The sequence below is a fragment of the Barbus barbus genome (genome assembly GCF_936440315.1).
Source record: "Barbus barbus genome assembly, chromosome: 18".
NCBI classification, from domain to species: domain Eukaryota; kingdom Metazoa; phylum Chordata; class Actinopteri; order Cypriniformes; family Cyprinidae; genus Barbus; species Barbus barbus.
Genome location: NC_136746.1, coordinates 17,711,481 through 17,732,597, shown reverse-complemented (window position 1 = coordinate 17,732,597; position 21,117 = coordinate 17,711,481). Strand labels below are relative to the sequence as shown.

General features: G+C 38.0%; 3 protein-coding genes across 5 annotated transcripts in view; 2 read left to right on the top strand and 1 right to left on the bottom strand.

Annotated features, from left to right (window-relative positions):
- Positions 1 to 3,403, top strand: part of LOC306884756 (potassium voltage-gated channel subfamily KQT member 5-like) — a 129,969-nt gene extending 126,566 nt beyond the window's left edge. For both annotated transcript variants that reach the window (XM_079440939.1, XM_079440940.1), the window contains one exon: positions 174 to 3,403. In XM_079440939.1, the coding sequence (XP_079297065.1) occupies positions 174 to 1,208 (1,035 nt within the window). In that variant the 3' untranslated portion in view covers positions 1,209 to 3,403. The remainder of the gene's footprint in view (positions 1 to 173) is intronic.
- A 441-nt stretch (positions 3,404 to 3,844) lies between these two features.
- Positions 3,845 to 13,164, top strand: LOC306884274 (putative ATP-dependent RNA helicase DDX43). Of its 2 annotated transcripts, none has more exons than XR_013785425.1 (17): positions 3,845 to 4,278; positions 4,684 to 4,739; positions 6,202 to 6,328; positions 6,428 to 6,562; positions 6,754 to 6,835; positions 7,673 to 7,829; positions 7,929 to 8,047; positions 8,123 to 8,233; positions 8,334 to 8,475; positions 8,624 to 8,724; positions 9,228 to 9,315; positions 9,457 to 9,584; positions 10,267 to 10,376; positions 11,196 to 11,334; positions 11,406 to 11,528; positions 12,508 to 12,662; positions 12,874 to 13,158. XR_013785425.1 is itself a non-coding variant. In XM_079440013.1 (17 exons), exons 1-16 carry the CDS (start codon positions 3,957 to 3,959, stop codon positions 12,649 to 12,651), a joined length of 2,049 nt encoding a protein of 682 aa, XP_079296139.1. In that variant the 5' UTR covers positions 3,845 to 3,956; the 3' UTR covers positions 12,652 to 12,662; positions 12,874 to 13,164. The 2 variants fall into 2 exon arrangements, 1 of the variants encoding a protein (XP_079296139.1); XM_079440013.1 differs by having other exon boundaries at positions 11,441 to 11,528; positions 12,874 to 13,164.
- Positions 12,017 to 20,749, bottom strand: LOC306884275 (cyclic GMP-AMP synthase-like). The gene is made up of 5 exons (XM_079440014.1): positions 19,348 to 20,749; positions 16,533 to 16,755; positions 14,001 to 14,270; positions 13,772 to 13,871; positions 12,017 to 13,602 (listed from the first exon to the last, which is right to left on the bottom strand). The coding sequence occupies exons 1-5, from the start codon at positions 20,227 to 20,229 to the stop codon at positions 13,263 to 13,265; spliced, it is 1,815 nt and encodes a 604-aa protein (XP_079296140.1). The 5' UTR covers positions 20,230 to 20,749; the 3' UTR covers positions 12,017 to 13,262.
- Between the last annotated feature and the right edge of the window lie 368 nt (positions 20,750 to 21,117).

The window sequence follows — 21,117 nt, the reverse complement described above, 5'->3', positions numbered from 1 at the left end:
AATAATAGTCTTTACTGCACTTTTGATCAAATAAATGCAACCTTCTTTCAAAAGCTTTAAAATCTTACCAACCCCAAACCTTTTAACAGTAGTGTACTTGCACACATTTACAATATTTAAGCATAAAATTCAGAAAAATCCATTGTGATGATTTTATTTCTAATATAATACAGGTTCAATCCATTGAGTCAAAGCTGGACTCATTACTGGATATATACCGGCAAGTGTTGCAAAAAGGCTCCTCTTCGATGCTTGGTCTGTCTGCTTTGCCCCTGTTCGAGCTGGATCAAACCTCTGACTACCAAAGCTCCATCCATAGCAAGGATTTATCATCCTCCTCCCAGCTTACCGGCAGCAGCGTGTCTCGTGGTCTTCATCTTGCTCTGGCCCCTAGTGAACTCAACTTGGGTACCGGTTACCCGCATTCTGCCTCCTCCTTCTCACCTTCCCCTCTCCTAAACAATCAACCCTCCAGCCCAGACTGTTTCTACCCAGCATCCCCTCCTCCAATTCTCACCCCCAACAACCTTTCCAGAAGTCACCAGCGGTTCAGTGAGCTGACCAGGCCAGTCCCAACAGTACATTCAACTTCATCGACCCTTCAGCTCCCATCTATGGTACCAACGCCTCAAAGTCGGCCTACCAGTCTTATCCCAGAGACGCTACAGGAAAGCCAGGCGGAGAGTCTGAGCAATTGCCTGTTGAGTGCCCAAACAGAGGATGAGTTGGACAGGGAAGCCGAGAGTATTCAAAGCACGGTACAGCTACGGGACAAGCCCGAACGTAACCCCAAGGAAGATGGGTCGTGGAGAAGACACTTGAGCCTTGACATTGATCCTCTTATGCTCATATCTTCCACAAAAACTGCCTCGCTACAAGTCGAGCGTGGGCTTGGTAAGTCTCTTTCAGCTCAGAACCTCATGCTACCAACTGCTGCCGACTGCCATCCCAGCCTGTCCAGCAGCGGCAGCAGCAACGAGTCCAGCGACCGCGAGCCGCTGGCCAAATGGGGCGATACAGAGCTCTTCGTCAATGACAAAGAGGTGGACACCTCAGAGGGTGAACGTTACCACCTCCACCAACAAAGCAACGATACGACCTTCTCTTCTGAGCTGCTACGGACAGGAGCCAGTGGGCCGTCTCCCAGCCAGGCTGGACCTAGAGATGGTCTTGAGTCCCATAACTTGCCTCACGTATGCCTCGAATAACCCCCGGAGCACAGGAACCTCGCTGTGGAGACTGGACACAACCTCATGTCCCTCATGTGCTTCTTTTCCAAAGGAAATGGAGCGTCCTGTACGCTCTATATGTTTTCTAATTTTCACAAGAAGAAGACATGCTGTTCATACGTTTATGTTCATACATACATATCAATGCATGGACAATTTATCAAAAAAGAGAATTTATATTAACAAGAAACTGTTGTGGAAAAAAAATTCTGGGTTCAATATATACGTTAAGCTCAATTGACAGGTTTGTGACATAATACTTATTACCTCCATAAACACCATTAATGACTGAAAAGTGTGTGAATGTAACCATTTGAAGGAATCTTATAATCAAGGAAGCTTATAATGGTATAAACTTACATTTCTGCTTTTAAATCATCCAGAAATTGGCCCCATTCATTTTCACTGCACTGCACTGAGTGCATCAACCTAAACCAAATACTGTATATGCATCTAGAATGTATATGCAGTTTTTCTTTGTTAATCAATATTATGCCACGAATGCTGTCGGTTAAGCATAACTTGTATTGAACCTATAATATTCCTTTAAAATAATGAAGGATTATGGTACTGAATGAGCCTTGCATGGGATCGGCATGTTTAAAATGCAACAGCAAATAGAATTGGAAGTGTGTATGCACCTGTAGTAATAATCCCTCACTCAGCATTAGGATTCAATTCTCACTTCCTTCTGAATGTTTGGCAGTCCACTCATTTGCATGTGTTAAGAAATTGTTGGGGGAATAGCAGAAAAAAACCGATGGTCTTGGTCCAAAACCATGTTAACCCGAGATAGCCTACTATGCAAACCTCAGCCAATCATGCAGGATTTGCAAGCAACTCCAGAAGAAACTCAGAAACAAATGGATCTTCACGCTGTAGCCTGCACAGAGATATGCTTTCTTAATTTGACTATGTCCATTAAAACCTGAGAGTCTTAGCATCTGAAGAAAGCTGAATGTTGTTCCTAAAGAGATGGTATGAAGTGTTTAGGTGTAATGTCTTGAGTGGAGGTATTTGTGACTTGTGATTTTTCTAATTCCGAGTCCTCATGTGGATATTTGGCTGCTAAAATGTAGAAAGAATAATTTTCAACATGACAATAAATCACACTTGCAATAGCATAACTAATGATTGTAATTAAATTTTACATGTATTTTGATTGCTTTGTAACCTGCATCCATATAATCAGAAGTTATCTTTGTCAAATTTTTATTGGAATTGCGGAAAATCTCATTTCTGTTGTATTTTTTGATTTTGTTCTTTTAAATTCTGTAGCAAGCAGGCGTCTTATACCTAAACCTCATCTTTGTAACCTCTGTTCTGCATTTTTTATTCCATGCTTCTGAATGGTACAATAAGTGCTTTAGCTAAAATGCTTGTCTGTACAACTTAGAATGTAAAGTGTATCATTATGTGTACGTAGACTAACCATGATTAACTGTTACATTTGTTTGTTTTGTTTTTATTTTTGTTAAAAACATCTGAGGACACCTGTACATTGAGGATGTTTTTGGCACTTTACAATTGGAAGCACAACTGTTCAGATGTGTAGAGGAAACCTGCAAATGTGATGAACTGTTTTAACATGAATACTCTTTAAATAAGATTTATAATCCACAGATAGTTGAGATGCTTATTTTGCTCTAGATTAAGGGTAAATAATATAGGCACCTGAGAATTTAACTGAGAAAAAGTCAACAGCTATGGAACTAATTGAAAAAGGGTTGTACAGAAATATAGTCTTCTTAACACATTATGATTAATAATATTACTATTGTTATTGCTTTTCTGAAACTTTTAATTTGTAATTCAATGTTTTACGGTGCCTTTTTGCATTTTATTAAACATTTATACAACTTCTGTATTCACAGTACCTTGAACTCTTATTGAAATTGTTATATTTTGACAATTGCACATTCTCTGTTTGGCTGTGAACTTAAAGCGTCTGTCAGTTTAAGCAGCATTTCTTTGTTTTACCACTAGATCAAATAATTTATTACACAGAAACTGGCCTTAATATACATGCTTGATAATGTTAAGCGTTTTCTGTCATTCAGAATAATTTATTTCATCATTGTGCACATAACAGAGTTGATGCTCTGGGATTGAAAAATGCAAAATTAAAATTTATGATCATCATAATACTTAAATAAACAAAATACTTGAAACTTGGCCTAGTGTGCTTGATGTTAATGTCTGTGTGTGCCTTGTTTTAGTTTGTCGGCCCAGTTAGATCCTTTTTCTCTTTTCCTCAAATACATTTTGGAAGGCAATGCATGATTGATGGGTTCTATATCCTATATGATGTGAAAGCAAACAACCAGCATGCATTAGTTAGGAAATGCACTAATATGAGTATCCTATTCCAAAAGCCCTTTTTAAGTTAAAATATATATTTTTTTAGCAGATGTACTGCATCAATTACTATGGGTGGTTTTAATTATAGTTTTCTGTAAATTTCTAAAAAACGGCATAATTTAACAGTTTTATTGTTCATCTCGTGTACACATTTAGAAACAGCTTCATCCACCAAAATAGCAGTAAATAAACAGTAATTAATTAAAACAGCATAAACATTATAAAGACTTGCCATGTTTGCATTAATGCATTTTAGTAAGGGATCACGTGAGCGGAAATTGGTCGACGTTTCTGATCAGAGATTTGTGGTGGTTCTGGAGGGAAGCGTCGATTATCCAAAGTTGTGTTCTTATATGTTTGTTTTAAATGTCGGACTGGGAAGATGAGTACGATGCGGGTGGTGTGGCGATTTCAAAGCCGTTACCGGTAAAGTCATGGAGGCCTCCATCTCCTAGAGGCGCGCGGAGCCGAGAAACCACGAGTGTCGGCGCAAAGTTTGGTGGAGACGGCGAGCTATGGAGAAACTGGAGGGACCGAGACTCTGAATCCAAAATTTGTGACGGAGCAACCGGGAAAAATAACAGTCGTTCCAGGACTGGACCTACAGGGTGTCGCGTTGGTGGAGACAGATCAGGCTCATCACCGACAACTCTCAATGTGGAAAACTCTTTGGTCGGGAGATTAATAGGTGAGACACACTGGTGTCTGTGGAACATTTATGCATGCAGCAGTTTTTTTTGGGCTGTCAAACTCTGCCCTCTCTGCTGTGATGTCTTATGTTTTTCTAACTAATCGTTTGAAATCTTCCCCAAAACGATTCGTTCAAATATTCGGCTCAGTCGAATCAGACTCATGAGCCGACAACTGATGAGTGAAGCACTAGTAAGAGGATTTGTAGCTAACCAAGGGTTTATTTGTTTATCTTTAAATAGCTCCACTGAACAGAATTATAATATAACAATACAGAATCCAATAATACAAATGCCAAATGGCATAGGGACGGCTTAATAGCACGTCTTTGCGTAAACTAAAGAATGACTGAATTCTGTTTTAAAACTGTTCAAAAGAACCGATTCTCTGTTCGTCTGTCTAGGTCGAGGTGGTGCGAAAATTCGGGACCTCGAAGAGAGCAGTGGAGCATCGATAAAGGCAAGTTAAATGCACTCATTTAGTGTTTTGGTTTGAATATTGGGGGGGATTGAAGTGTGAGCTGTTTTAGTGGGGTCCCGCGTCATGCTCCCTCATAAGGTTTGTTTGTTTATGTATTTATTTTTTTAAAAAGGTATTTTGTGCTATTACCCACACATGCAAAGTTGGTTAATAACATAACTTCAATAATAGCCTAGTTAACAATTAGCCTACCTATATAAAGTATTTTACATTACTTAGGCACTTAGGCTATAATTTTACAATGTTCTAATTCATCATCCCATGGGAAGTCAATTTAACATTTTCTTATATTGATGTTTATTTCTTACCCCAGCTGATCAGGCTCATAATGATTGAATCTATGCCATCTCTTGGAATATGTGAAGGCCAGGTTACACATGGCTCTTGATTCTGACTTACATGCTCTTATAAAAAATGTACCATAGTTCTTAATTGTAGCATTTATGGCATTACCAGGCCAATAATGATTTAAAAAAAAATAATCTATATAGCATGTGTTATGAAAAACCACAGCCTGCACATTTAGCAACAATAGTTACAACATAGCACAGTTGTAATACTGTATAAATCTATAGGGAAAATCTATTCCCTCAACAGATTATCTATTATAAATTCTACAACAAGTTAGACAAAAAATAAAACGATAAACAAGCCTACAGTAGAACATAACGAATTCTAGTAAAGGCTGTCATTATTGTTCAAAAATATTTTAATATAGGCCTGCGTGTTGGTGCAAGATTGTTTTGTCCTCATTTCATCAGCCTTTTTAGTTTATTTGCCTTTTTAGATAATGTTCGACTTTCTCAATAGCATTTTAAAGTGTCAATTTCTCAACAGAATTCAAATAGATCGCACATTTTACTTCCAGCTTTGTGATAGGAATGGCTCACACAAATCTTATCACACTTTTTGAGCATGCTGGTGAACGCGCGGAGAGTAGGCTGTAAGCTGATTCGCACGGCGCTTATGCACAATTAAACAACTGCGCTTCAGTCATATTGTGCTGATAACTGGTTCGTACGTAAAGCTAGCACTCATAAAAGTGCAGAAAGAGCGATTTAAATAGTTAATTAATAGCCTGATTCTAGGTTTACATTAACCATGGTATAAATATTGGGGGGGTGTACTTGCTAGTTTTGGTTATTTGGTGGGGTTAGGGGTTAGCCCCCCCCCCAACTATGCCCCTGCCTAGAGCTAGATTCCAGTCTTATCCCATCACACCTTGAGCAGGCTAACACTGTTAGGACTTGTTGAAATGCAAGACGTGGTCCATTTAAAATGAGGAATGTAATAATTTATTTACTCGTATTTCTTTTTTGAACCCATATTACACACTTTCTACTTTGGAAAAAAGTACATTTTTTTTGAATTTTTGTGCTGAAAAGGACAATTTTCTTTCACATGGTATTTCAACAATTACTGTTTAAATGATGTTTGATAGATAAACCGTGGTGCACATGAAGCTGAGGTACTTGTCTTTGGAAGCCGTGATGCTCAGCTCAAAGCCAAAGACATGATTGAAGATCTGGTGCATGGGAATTCTGTCAGAGGTCCTGGATATGGAAATGGTAAGAGCACCGGAATCACTAAGCTACTGTAATGTGTTATTTTATTGTATTGTTAATTACTGATATTTTAGGTTTGACATTTTCCATTTCAATCTCCAGGTAACAGCAATGCAGGTTATCAGAATGACTCCTGCTGGCCAGCTTCTGCTGTACGAGCTGTGGCTGCAGCTGCACCTATTGACTGGACTGCGCTTAGAGAAAACCGGGACAAATATGAAGCTATGAAATGGCAAGGTGAGTCTCTTGTGACACAAGTTGATCATTACTTTAGATTGGTTTTCTCAGACTTCTGTGAATTAAAACTTTATGTACACACTTTATGGCTAAAATTTTATCTAGAGTAAGGAATTTAGTTGATATACTGTATGAAATATAAGGTCAGATATGAACTATACCTGATTAAACGGTCATCTTGTTTTCTGCAGATCTTCCCACTCTCAAGAAGGATTTCTATATTGAAGCAAAATCAGTGGCAGCTCGCAGTGCAGAAGAAGTCAAAATCTGGAGGTAAAAGTTGTATCACCTTGTCCTCTTCACATTAGCCCACAGATGGCAGCATTTGTCTGTTAATAACAGTGTGTCTGAATGCTCTGAGATGAATATACTGTGGCATGCTTGGGTATAATCCTAGTGCTAGGATTTGAGGCTTTGAATGTGTATTTTTCTTGTAGTATTATTTTTAAGTGAGAGAAACAGTGCACTTTGCAAAGTGCTTTGTCAGTGTCTTTTTTTTCTTTGTGTGTTGTTTGATGCACATTCTATTTTTGCCTCTTATATACTATCTTTTAATACCAGTTCTAATTATAAGAAGCCATTGTAGCAATGAATCTCAACCTTTTTCACTCCTAGACCCCCACTGTCCACAACAAGTTTCAAAAGCACAATAGCCCTAGTTTTGTTTTATTTTAACCTGTGATCACTCCTAGTTTGTGTGTATTAAAAAAAGTAAATAAAATAATAATTGAAATTAAAACGATTACAATTCAAGACATTTTAACATTTTCTTATTTTACATGAGTCTAGAAATCACACTCAAAATTAGACTACCTCATATATCCATTTTTTCCTGGTTCTTCGAAGGAGTTGTTGAGGGGACAAATTAAAATAGGAAATATCTTAATTTTAGTTGTTTTAAATCATATCAAAGTCATCTTAAGGCCCCCTACTTGAGAACCACTGTGTTAATATAGCATAAGTTAGAAGTGCCACATCTTTCAAAAAGACAATGAAGATTTATTTCTCTGACATATACAAATCAAAAATATCTAAAGGCATTGAGCAAGTATTAGTGCAGCACTGTGCATATTTGTATTGTTTCTGTACCCCTCTTCTTTACTCAAATAGAAAGGAGAACAACAACATCTTTGTGGATGACTTGAAAGATGGGGAAAAAAGAACTATTCCCAATCCAGTGTGCACTTTTGAGGAGGCTTTTGCTCACTATCCTGGAATAATGGAAAACATTGTCAGAGTGGGATTTAAAAAGCCAACTCCCATTCAGGTACTCCAAAGAAACATTTCTTTGTTTCCTGCTTCTCTGAATGTTAAGATTTATAAGTGGGGATAAATGTAATCCTGGTTATTTTGTCTCATGGTTCAGTCACAAGCCTGGCCCATTGTCCTGAAAGGAACAGATCTGATTGGAATAGCCCAGACGGGAACTGGCAAAACTCTGTCCTACCTGCTTCCTGGCTTTATTCATATGGATGAGCAACCAGTGTAAATGTCTACCAGAGTATCAGTGCTCCACATTTTTTTTTTTATTAACAAAATAGTTATTTATTTACACTGTAGACAAAGGAACAAGAGAGATGGCCCTGGCATGTTGGTTTTGACTCCCACTCGTGAACTGGCCCTCCAGATTGAAACTGAGTGTAGCAAATACAGTTACAAAGGATTTAAAAGGTGCTGTAGAAGCCCTAAATAAATCATAATGTTATGCAACATTTAAGGATTCTTCCTGATTTCTTTGTCTGTTTGCTCAAAATACCTTTCATTACTGTAGCATCTGTATCTATGGAGGAGGTGACAGAAAGGCCCAGATTAAAGTAGTGACCGGTGGCGTGGACATTGTCATTGCCACACCAGGACGATTAAATGATCTGCAGATGAATGAGCTCATCAACTTGCGCTCCGTCACCTATCTGGTACATTAATGACAAAAATGCATACTGGGCCAGTAAAGGATGTGATTTGGTGCATTTTTTATTTTTTTGTGAGTACTTAAAAAAAAAAAAAAATTATAAATAGGTTTGAGTTTTGAAAAATTGTGTCTTTTGGTTTTCCCCGTTTCAGGTGTTGGATGAAGCTGATAGAATGTTGGACATGGGCTTTGAACCTCAAATCATGAAAATCATTCTGGATATACGACCTGACAGACAAACTGTTATGACTAGGTGATGGGCTCAGCGGTTTGATTATTTTGAATGGTGTATGGATGGATTTGGCATTATTTTTTTAAATTCTTTTGCATTACATTGTTTGTTGCTCTAAAAATGCTGAAGGGTTATTTTTGTCTAAGTTACAGTTAATTTTAAGGCTGACTCACGTGTTATTGACAGACGCCAAGTCGCCAACCAACACAGACAATCACTAAATTTAAGTTTGTCACTTCTGAGACTATTCACTAGCTGACAACACATACTGAACATCAATTTGCGTTTTCCAGGTTGTGGCATGCCTGAGAAAAAAAAAAAAAAAAGAACAGACGCTGAAATGGGTTACACACTGATCCCCTCGACAAACATATGTTGTCATCGTTCGGCATCTGTCGGTGCAGTGAGAATTAAACTTTAAATGAGGAATAAGGACTAATATTTTATCTTTTGTCGTGAAGTTTGAATATTTGTATGATTGCCATTTTGCTATGTTAATCTGTTTTTCTCTTTTTGTATTTCAGTGCCACCTGGCCAACAGGTGTCAGGCGGCTGGCCAAATCCTACCTGAAAGATCCCATGATGGTTTATGTGGGCACCTTAGATCTAGCGGTGAGTGAGCGGTTGCAGCATATAGTAGTATGTATTTATAGTGGGTAACATACAAATACCAGGTCAAATACAGCTTTTCTCATTAGCCTCCTTATTAAAAGTCCCCAGTTAATTCCCCTTCTGCATCTCTGTCTCCTTAAGGCAGTAAACACTGTTCATCAGACAGTTCTGTTCGTGCAGGAGGAAGAAAAGAAAGCCTACGTTTTTGACTTCATTGACCGAATGGAGCCTCAGGACAAAGTACTAATATTTGTTGGGAAAAAAGTAAAGTGAGTTTCTCAGAGCGAAACTTAAATGAGAATAACCTTTTGTTTGATTCCATGAAACAGGAAATGGGAGGAATTTTTGCAAGCACACTTTTATGTTCTACTGAAATGGTATTGCATAATATAATTTCTATTATGATCACTTGATGTGGTAATTAGTCTGTGCCCATACGTTCGTGTGCTTGAGAAAGGTGTGAGTTGAAAGGATTGTGGGGAAATGCTGCTCTTTTCTAAAAATGAAACTGCATTTCTCCAATGACAGAGGGAGTGGCCATTTAATATGTGGCCATAATTATTTTTCACACCCCTGTAATACTGGCAGTCTTTGTAGTCCTTCAACAGTTGCACAAACATTAAAACCAAATGGTCACTTAGGTACAGGTCCTTTTTTTCACTTTCAGCCTGATCCTGTGCTTGATCCTGATTTGGCATTTCCATAATTGGATTAAATTCTGCAAAAGCCTAATGTAATGTGGATAGGTTTAATAGTTATTCACCTCTAAGAAGTGCTTTTTGTGGGATCGTTCATCTTAAAACCATCAACAAAAAAAAAAGCTATGGCCCTGACTACATTACTTTATGCCAAACTGTGTTGGATCAAATGTAAAACCATGAAGCAAAACTGGTTAAGAATGTCTGAGTCATCAGATTCTCACTTTGATTTCTCTTTCCTGCTAATGCATAGAGCCGATGACCTCTCCAGTGACCTGTGTCTGCAGGGTGTAGCGGTTCAATCTCTGCATGGAGACCGAGAGCAGTGTGACAGGGAAGAGGCATTGCAGGACTTTAGAGATGGTATGTTAGTAAGCAGCAAATGGAAGGGTGAAATATGTCATTTCTGAGACACCAACAACACCAGAATTGTAAAACTGCTGACCCTATTTTCCTTTAGACAAACAAGTAGTTCCAAACTCAGTCAATTCCGTCATTGTTGTTTTCCAGCTACACAGCTACTCAAACCAACAATGTTTGGCTAGTGGTGCATAAAATGTATACTTTACAACTACAATTACTTTTGGTGTATGTCCAGTTCCTTACTAGGCTACCTGCTATAGCTCAGCAATCTCCCCACTGGAAGGGTGTCAGGACAAGGACGGCAGATACAACTCGAATCTCTTTCGTTCTCTTTTATTGTGCACACATTACAATAATCTCCCACGTTGATTTGTTTTGTTAGTCAGAATTGTTCGATCAATTAGATCAGCGGTATCAGCTAGATCAGGTTATAAACTGGCAAGTCATCCCCGCCCTGACCATCAACTCAAAACGAAACCGAAACCTAAACGTAATACGCTAGCACACTGTATCCAACTAAGTATATACAGACACACAGAACAGTGATTAGGAATAATAATAAACATTCCTGTAACCTAGCAAGATTACATCATACATAAAATATAACCTAAATTTTGTCTGCTTTTAGAATAAGGCGATAAATCTACACAATTACCCCCCAGAACATTTTAATAACTCCCACTTCTTATTATACATATAACAATATTTACCTACTGGAAAGTTCTACAGTGTAGTCAGTGATTGTACTGAGCCCTTTAAGATTTTAATTGAAATTGATCTGTGAGATTTCCATCTGCTTGTCCGTGGCTGCTGTCAAAGGTCGTGTGCGCATTCTGGTGGCGACTGACCTGGCCTCGCGTGGGCTAGATGTTCATGACATCACGCATGTTTTCAACTATGATTTCCCTCGGAATGTGGAGGAGTATGTGCACCGCATCGGGAGAACAGGTCGAGCAGGGTGAGTGAAGCAGCGAAAGATGTGACTGAAATGACAGATACAATAAAAAGTGTTATTATGTAACCTTTCAGGCTCTTTATGTAAATGAGTCCATGTCTTGACTCAGGAGGTCCGGTGAATCTATAACCCTGGTAACAAGAGAGGACTGGAAAGTAGCTTCAGAGCTGATCACCATCCTGGAGAGATCTTGTCAGGTAATCAGACCTGCAGGCATCCACTCCTTTCATTATGTTTGTTGAACTCTGCAATGCAAAGAATGCAAATCCTTTTAACCTCCGGCTGACTAGTTAGAAATCTGAGGCTTCTTACATTAGGTTGCGTTTGTAAGCATGCAAGTTACACGTGTACAATATGAAATAGGGATGCACCGAAATGTCTGTCACCATTTTAGTTAACTCTTTACAGTCGTTGGGACACACCTCTCTTTGTATGTATTGTGTGAATCTCATGGAGAAATCTAGGCTAGTAGGGATGCACAATATCCATGGTTAAATCGGTATCTGATAGAGACTTCTTAATGTCAGTATCAGTCCAATAATTAAAATGGTTCTATATTTTTAAGACAATGAGTACCGGTAAGTCAAAGTATCATGGACCCCTACTTTGTTTAGTGCAGATAAATAAAAAAAATTTAAAAAAGTATTTTCCATTGTACATATTACTTGGTCTCAGTCGAAACTTTGGATTTCTCTGAAGTTCTTTTTATTGATTTTTTTTTTTTTTTTTCAGACAAATTCACATTCATATTTTTGCATCCAACACAGTTTCAGACAAAAGCTAGTTTAAAATGAGCATTTTTCATCTTTGGGATCAGTGTGTCCAGTTTTTGCTTAATCCAAGTATCATTTGTATGGAAAAACATATTCGTTGCAAAGTTTGGATTCAAAGATCTAGTTGTCAAATGCTTAGTTTGGATGAAAGTGAAGTCTCTTATTCCTCACGCTACCACCTGATCAGATCTCTTTGTCAACGTTTCAGAAGCCTCACCACAACCTTTTGCCAGTAAAAGGTCTTAAAATAAATTTAACTGTAAAACAAATGACTGTTACCTGTATATATAGTATAGAGAGAGAATGCCTCATTCTGTTGAGATTGTCTTTAGTTTGTTTACTGTATGTATACAAAATCCTAATGGAGAATCTGGATAAAAGGAAGCATTTTTCCTTTCTTTAGGATGTACCAGAAGAACTGATACTGATGGCTGAACGTTATGAAAAGCACCAGAGGGAGAAAGCAATGTTTGCGCCCAGAGGCGGCGGCGGAGGAGGGGGAGGACGGAGAGGTAGTTTTAGAGGAGGCTCAGATCGGTGGTTTTGATCGCTTGAAAGGTAGTATTTGTTGCATTAATTCATCTTGCCATTTCAAGTAACATCAGCATGAAGAAAATATTTTATTTCACAACAAATTTAAGATTATTTAAACCATGATTCAACCTAAATTGTTCAGTGTTTACAAGATATTTCCTAACCAAATGTGTGCTTTTTAGCATTTGTATCTGTTGTACAAGCAGTAGTGTTGATCTTTAATTGTATCTTTCAGGTTGATGTCACTATACTCACTGGAGTTCATTCATAAACTTTTAAAGTGTTGATCATCTCATTTGTAGAGAGCCTGTGAAGTCCTTGTAACTGATCATTTAAGTTTTATGTTTAAGAAACTATTTCATTTTGTATGCATGATATATTTCTTTAATAGGATTTTTCCCCCAGTTCAGTATTTATTTTTTTTTTATTGTTATTCTACGTTGATCTGAGGTAAAATGCCTCCAGTTGTAAATGATGTAACAACCTTGTTCAGTTGAATGCATATCAAATAAAAGCCTATAAAACTATTTGGAATATATATTATTGAATGGTATTGAGCAACAGTTGACTATCAAGATGAAAGAACAAAACATGCATAAATACAAAATAAATAGAAAATCAAAATTAACTGAATATAGGAAAGTTATTATTGCGCTGAAATTCAATTTCATTTGCCAGGAAATCACAGCTACTCCGAGAGGCTTGATGTAAGAGATTATAGGATGGAATGAAAAAGTTAGGGAGGTGACGATTTTTCAGGTGTTTCACAAAGTCTTCCAAAAGCTGCTGGAAGCAGTCGGCCAGCTGACTGTATGCCCACTCGTTGTCAGTTCCCCTTGTAGCACAAGCATGGAGAAGGGTGGTCTTTGCATGATATGAGCAGAAGCTGGACATCTTATTGGACTTGGAATCGTCTTCTTTGAGCTGTTGAAGAAGATACTTTAGGAGCTTTAGACTCTCCTTCCTGTAGAAGTAGAGCAAAGTTCAGTTATTTATTTTATTGTAAATGTTGCTGACTTGGTGAACACCATTGTATTAATGCAAACAATGAAGCACCATCACAACAGGCATTTTCTGAACTTAAGTTTTACTAGCATCAAAGCTTGACACTAGAAGAACAGAATAATAATTACCGGCAACATTTCTCTCCAACGTCTTCACAGCATGTCTTATTGTGGCCATGCTTTTTCAGAATTTCTTTTTCAATGTGCGAAAAAGAAATTCGCCAGGCATCTGTGAAAAGGACATTTTTCCAAATAACTTGTTTTCAGTTTTTGAAGGGCCACAGTATCTTGGCTCATTCATATATATATATATATATATATATAACAAATAACATGATGATGATGATAAACACTATACCTTTTGCAACAACTCCATCATGCTCTGCGTTTCCCTTTCCCTCATATTTAGGCACCAGGCAGAATGGTTGATGCTTCATATTAGCTTTCTCCTTTTTACCAAGCCAGTTTTCTATTTTGAAGCCATCTTTTGTAAAGTCTGGCCAGCTTGCACAATGAACCTTAAGACCAAGAACGATGTCGACACAAATGATCTTTCCGTTTTCTTCCATTTTTATTTCCAGCGTCACTGCAGGGCATTTTGGTTTTTTTCGCTGTATCTTGATTTGGTCTACAGAATGCAAAAAAATATATACAAAAACAAATATTACCAGAATGCTAGAAAATGGTTGTAGCCTTTTTGTTAGAGCTGGTGTTCTTGGAGATTTTTTTTTTTTTTTTTCCCCAGGGGTTCAATTAAATGCAGAAGGTAAAGTTCTACAGTTGGTGTGTTGTAAATCACAAGTAACCATTTACTGATTCAGTTTAAACGTGCCATATAGTTTTGAAAATAGCAACATTTCCAATTACTCGTTAAATTTTTGTCCTTATTACATAACACTAAGTAAGATTATATATTATGTTTATATACGTTTCAGTTTTTCTTGTATCAATAAAATGAACATTTCTTGGGCTGCAAGAACTAGGCGATAATAATCGAATATTCATTATGGGCTAAAAACTTGTGGGCATACTGTATTATTGTTGTGTTTAGACATTTGATTTCTTGAGTTGATTAAAGGGGTGGTTGATTGCGATTTCACTTTTTTCATTTTAAATAGTGTGTAATGTTGCTGGTGGTGCATGAACAGTATCTGCAAAGTTGCTGTGCTGAAAGTTCAACTTAAGCAGAGTTGTCTTTTAAAAATCAGGAAGTTTAATGCCTACAAAAACGACTCAATTGGGACTACAACGAGATACTTCCCGGGTTTTATACGTAACAAACCCATAAATTTACATCAACCCTCCCTCCGGAACATGCAAAAAAGGGGGCAAGGCCATGTTCTGCGGCTTTGTCGAAGAGGAGGAGTTATAGTGGAGAGCTGTAGCCATGCGGTCGAAAGTGTGTTATTTTCACCCAGCTGTCAGGTCTTCTGTGTTCGGGCTTCCTACGGACGCTGTAGTTCGTCAACAATGGTTCAAATTTATGTTTGATTATGTTCCTGACAATTATAATCGTAACTTAGCTCTCTGTGCTGCGTATTTTACTGAAGACAGCTTCCAGAATCTACACGAGTTCAATGCCGGATTCAACCAGAAACTATTACTAAAACATGGAGCAGTTCCACCTTAAAAACCAGAGGCAGCAGTTGTTGGGCCACAACCTGCAAGTAAGATTTAATAATTTTATATGTATTTGCATGTATAATTTCAGACGTAATGTTTTAGTTTTATCAAGGACGTAAACAAATGCCAACGCTGGCTTTAGTAGCCAGTTAGTTATGCTATTTCATGTGTCAATGACATACGCGTACAAACATTTTGGACCCGAATTTGTAATTATGTACTAATTTTGTAAATGTATTTTCCATGTATACTTTATGACGTAATTTTTCATGTAATTACTCAGTCATGTATTCAGTTATATTAAATGTTTAATCAGGAGAAAACCGTATCTCAAAAACTAACAAAAAGCAGTGGCATTTTCAAGTAACAGCGTATCGAAATTCTTTGAGAGAATAATAATTTTAAAAAAAATGTACCATTCAGAAACATTTTGTAAGAGCCATGTTTGCGGAGGTTCTGCTTGACTCTCTTCATTACCGCTTTCTGGGTCTGATTCTGGCTCAAACTGATATGGCACCATTATTTACATTTGACCGGAGCACATGCACCTGTCGCCTGTATAGGTAATGGGCGTGAAGTTTCCGGACAATGTGCAGGACGCAGTTTAGCCAATCACAACACACCCCAACTGACCAATCAGAGCCCATTGCCTGTTTCTGAGGGAGTGGTTTCATAGAATCAGGAAGTCAACCGGTCGTTCAAATGACAGAGGAGAAAACGGCTTACAATAAAGGTGCAATTTATGAAAAATAAGGCGTTTTTTAACAAACGAAACACAAAGACATGTTATATTGCACCCCATGAACACAATCAAGCAAAGAAAAAGGAAGTAAACCACCCCTTTAATGTGCTTTAAGAGATAAAGAGTTTCCCCCAACTTGATTTATAATTTAGGCTTATATCCATGTATGTAAATGGTTTAAATTCGCTCAAGTGTTCTGATTTGAAAAGCTTGTACCAACAGTAGAAGATGCAGTTCAAAGTCCAACAGAGAACTGGAGCTAGATCGTTTTAAAACGTTCAAAATATTAAAATTATATTTTCAAATATGTTAAAAAAAAGTGAATTGACATACTGCCAAGTATGGTGACCCATACTCGGAATTCGTGCTCTGCATTTAACCCATCCAACGTGCACACACACAGCAGTGAACACACACACACACCGTGAACATACACCCGGAGCAGTGGGTGTGTGTTCAGCTTAAATTAAACATATATTGAGATCAGTAAAACATTTACAACAACAAATGTTTATTTGTACCTACATGGAAGTTTCTCCACAGCCTTCTTGATGGCATCTCTAAATTCATTCAGCATTTCGCTGGCCTGAATGGTCTTGTCTTCATTTAGGAATCTGTCCAGAGGATGTGTTTTCGGATGTCGTTTCAATGCAATACTGTAAAATGCTCCGGCCTCATCAAACTTCTGAATGTCCACTCGCTCCACAGGAATAGTCAGCATCACATCAAATTCATCTGGTTCACAAATCTAAAATGTGACAAAGCAGATGTTGGTTGGCTAGGGCGTTGGCATGGTGATTAGAAATGTCAAGATCATATAATCATATATAATTGTAATATTCCACAAACGTGTCCGAACAGGAATATTCTTTTACTTCTCTCATGGAATAATTGGATATGCCTGCATGCATTTATATGTTGTAATTTTGAACAGTGATTTAACCCGGAAGTTCAGAGCAATGTTGTGAAAAAATAACAAAAGTGTGCAATGAAACGGGCCAGAAAACGCTTGATTTTTCACGTATGACAGGAATCTGATAATTCACGCGTTTTCTGTTCCTAATCTAATATCACAGAGTATTATCTTTGTTAGGACATGCTCCGTAGGAATGTCCTATTATGGATATTGTGAATAAGATGTTTACAATTCCTGGCAATCTGATTAATGCAGAATCAAGAGTGGAGGTGTCAGAAATCTTCATTATTTCAATATAAAAATGTGTTTGACTAAAGTACTAGACTATTTTAGTGCCTAAAACACAACTAAATGCAATTAATTTCTGCTTAATTGTAATTGAGATAGGCTATTTGTGAATTATATCAAGTAATACTGAGTGAATATGACAATTTTTGTATTATCACCTCCAGGTATTTTAATAAAGGGGCTCGCTATAGCTTTATTGCTCAGTCAGCTTGGTTCTGGTTCTCAAAACCCTCTAAAGCCTGTTCTCCAACATTGCATACTCATGGATGAGACATGCAGATAGTGATACGATACGAACGTGAAAAAGGCCTGAAGTCAACAGCACATTAATGCCGGTATGTAAAATTAGTTATTTTATGCATTTAAATGGTTTCATTTTCGTTTCTACTTTTCACATTTATGAAAAAATAGCACATATGTGCTCACATTTACTTGTGCATTAAATTACAAATAAAAAATACATATGAGCTTGCGCCTTATATTGTGATCTGGAATTGCAAAATATATTTTAGTACATGCATTTGAGAGACGTTCTGAAATGTAATGCATAATTTGAAGCTTTAATCGCATTTTTTGTAATTTCATGACTTAACTGATGATTGTATACTTTATTTATGACGAAGCGATATAGAGCGTTCTCCTCACATTCGCGTAAAGTTGACGAGTGTGCGCCGTGAGCACAGTTAAACGGCTGACAGGACAGGGAAGTTTGTTTTACTGAAACAGCCTAACAACATCTCATCAGACCGCAGTTCGCTGTTGTTCTACTGAAGCGCATTTGGCTGCTGTACATTTTCTGTGCTCGTTAGACTCGCGACTGGTGCTAAGGCGAAGCTGAAGTGTGTGTCTGTCTTAAAAGTCTCCCGTTTGATGTGATTGCAAAGAGATACGGCGGTTCCGTGTCTTAACAAATGCATTTCTTGCCAAGAAAAAGGGGACAAAAAGTGCAGTTTTGAGTGGGGTGGCCACATAGGCGGAGTTTCACATTTTTGTCTGGGGGGGCACCTACCGGTAGACCATGAGCTCTGATTTTTTTTTTTTTTTTACACACCGTATATACCTTTTTTTTTTTTTTTTTTTTTTTTTTTTTTTTTTGCACACTGCATATACCATATTTTCTACATTTTCAATTATTTATAGCCTATATATTTTCTTCTTCATTTAAAGGAGCACTGCGTAAGTTCTGAAATTTCTAACAGTTACTGACACCAGTGGCCGTTAGAGGAACTGCAGCCAGTCTCATGCTCGTTCTCGGTGCGCACTAAAAATGAGGCTTTTTTGTTTGTTTGTTTGTTTTTTGTTTTAAGCTTACGATGAGCTTTTGTGGGTGTCTTGGGTTGTGCTGGAGGCTGGTCGCTTCTTTCCGTCCACAGAGTCCATTTCAAACACTACCGCTAGCGATTGCCGCTGTAGACGAGAACGCGCATGACGTCACATTTTGTGAATTTTCGCGCCAATTTGGACCCGACTCCTCCAGACACAACTGAGCCTACAGGCTGATAGAGGCAACCTTGGTGGACAGTCAAGGTGTCATTCTTCCTATTACATTATGGTTGGCTCATAAATGGACAAATGAAAATTCTTATCTTAAAGATTTTTTTAAGTAAAAACCTACACATAGCCCCTTTAAAATACATTTACAACAACGACTGGTTGGCTATACAAAGAGTGGAATAAAAACTTATGTCTTACCTAATGTAGAAGAATCCGCCTCTTTTGAGAAGTGTCAAAGTTAGAGACCTCCACGATTTTTATTGTGGGTTTATTAAAAAAACGACGAATATACATTTTGTTCATTTAGCGTATCTTTGCAGAAAGCGGGAAGAGAACGAGAAGAGAGTCCACTCACGCGATACTTTGAGATTTGCTAGTTGTGAGAGTAGGTTTTTTTTTTGTTTTTTTTACATTAATTACAAATCATTTAGCCTTAACATACTCATTAAAATAAGATAATGCAAATAAAATGAGACAATCTGAAAATATTTTTGTATTCATAGATCTGACAAAATCGATTGGCTCTGATCTGGGGGGGCAGTGCCCCCCCCGGCCCCCCCCAAACTCCGCCTATGGGTGGCCAAGCTTAGGTCAGTGGTGGCCACCCTCTGTCTCAGCCCCTGGTCACACTCAATCACTTACTTTAACGTTTTCATAATAACTTCCAGTTCGTAAACTCTCGATCTCTTCACACCAGGTCGTGTTTCGTTTCAGGTGTGCAATGACTTTATCTGTTATGTCATTAACACGACTGCACGCATTAGACCGCTCGTTCTTCTTGATCTTTAATTTGTCAATAGTTGCCTTAAGAACCTTTCCCAGTGTGTCATCGACTTTTAGTCCTTTCATTGCAGTTTGTTCTGCGCTTTTCTTTTGGCGATCCGAGCTGTGCGCGTCAGAAAGATCTGTTTTAATAGCATACTCAAGCCGTCTAGGTTTTGCTGTGGATTTTGCTTCGAGTTTGCTTTTGGAGCTGTCCAGAGATTCTTCTTTTCCAGGGTTTAAAGGCTCTCTCTCCTTTTTTCCCTGACGTTTTGGTGCTGGTTTTTCATCGGATTTGCTCTTGACGGTCTGCCGTGGTTTGTCTTCACTTTCACAGTCCAACTTTTTCCTCGGATCCTTGCTTTGTGCACTGTCTTGTCTCTCCTTCCCGACAGGATTGTTTGCGTTATTGGGGACAGAAGTACCGTTTTCTTCGTACTTACTCTCGGAGATCTCCGGATCCCTCTGCTTTTTACTCTGGGGATTAATGGTTCCCCGTTTTGGTGCTGGGGTTTCATTAGGTTTGTCTTCACTTTCACAGTCATGAGGATCTTTCTCCTTTTTACTCGGTTGCTTCCTGCTTCCCCGTTTTGGCGCGCGCTTGTCCTCTGCGCTCTTCGGAGACTTATCCACCCTGTCAGTCTTATGGTGATCTCTCTGCGCTTTACTCTTCCCATTTGCATTTGCTTTTGTTTGATCTTTGGCTTTGGGTTGGTCAGGGCTTTTCGCGCGGAAGCTGCCCCGACTTCTCTGACTGTTCATGATGGATGGTCTGTGAGCTGCGACGCGCGCACTTGTGCGTTAAAGGAAGGTTTCTGTTACAGAGAACTGTGACATCAAGATACAGGTGGTTGTACTGTTCCAGCCTCTACTGTTCAAGATTACTCACTTCCTCAGTGTTATGACGTGTTATGACGTTATTTCTGTAGGCTATTTATTAGGGTTTCCGTGGATCGTGTGAAGTAGCCTGCATTTATTGCCTAAATGTGTAGACAGGTGCTAGTTGTCATGGGGCTGGCACTCTTATTAATGACAACATCTGTTGGCCAAAACAATGGTTTAATATATTTGTATAATAAGGTTTACGTTGTTTAATACGGCTTCGATTGACTACTAAAGGCAGTGTGAAAACATGCCTGGCTTTGGTGTGTTCATTAAACTCTTTCTTTATGGGCAATAATGGTGATATGGCGAAAAGTCCGAGACTAAACTGATGATTTCACTTAAAAATAAATCTACCCTGAGAAATATTAAGTGGAGTAAAAAGTCTCTCCTCCGTAGTGTTTAAGTAGAACAGGAAAAGCTTTTAAACACTAAAATGGAAACAATATTATAGGAGTAAGAGTTAACTTCTAGTTTAAAGCATTGCAAACTGTAGTTAAAATCTAGGTTGGCCTATCTGAAAACGTATTATTTAGGCCAGCTATTGACTAATAAAATAATTGGTCTACTTACTTTACTTTTATTGGTAACCCCGTCCATATTTCTTTTCTTTTTTTCTTTTTTTAACCAAATGGCTTGATGAATAATTTTATAAATTGATTACTTGCGACATCTTGTGGTAATATAACAAATACATTTTTAGGATTTTAAGCTGTGTGTGTTTAATTTCATGCATTCATTATTTATTGTATAATCTCATCGTTTGAA

Bases quoted from the DNA above. Each gene is read 5' to 3' on its own strand.
- LOC306884274 (XM_079440013.1), top strand. From the start codon at position 3,957: ATGTCGGACTGGGAAGATGAGTACGATGCGGGTGGTGTGGCGATTTCA. The intron at 4,279-4,683 runs GTGAGACACACT...TCGTCTGTCTAG, and splicing joins TTTGGTCGGGAGATTAATAG to GTCGAGGTGGTGCGAAAATT. The intron at 10,377-11,195 runs GTATGTTAGTAA...CTGCTGTCAAAG, and splicing joins ATTGCAGGACTTTAGAGATG to GTCGTGTGCGCATTCTGGTG.
- LOC306884275 (XM_079440014.1), bottom strand. From the start codon at position 20,229: ATGAACAGTCAGAGAAGTCGGGGCAGCTTCCGCGCGAAAAGCCCTGAC. The intron at 16,756-19,347 runs GTAAGTGATTGA...GTCACATTTTAG, and splicing joins GTTATTATGAAAACGTTAAA to ATTTGTGAACCAGATGAATT. The intron at 13,603-13,771 runs GTAATTATTATT...CTACTTCTACAG, and splicing joins GTTGGAGAGAAATGTTGCCG to GAAGGAGAGTCTAAAGCTCC.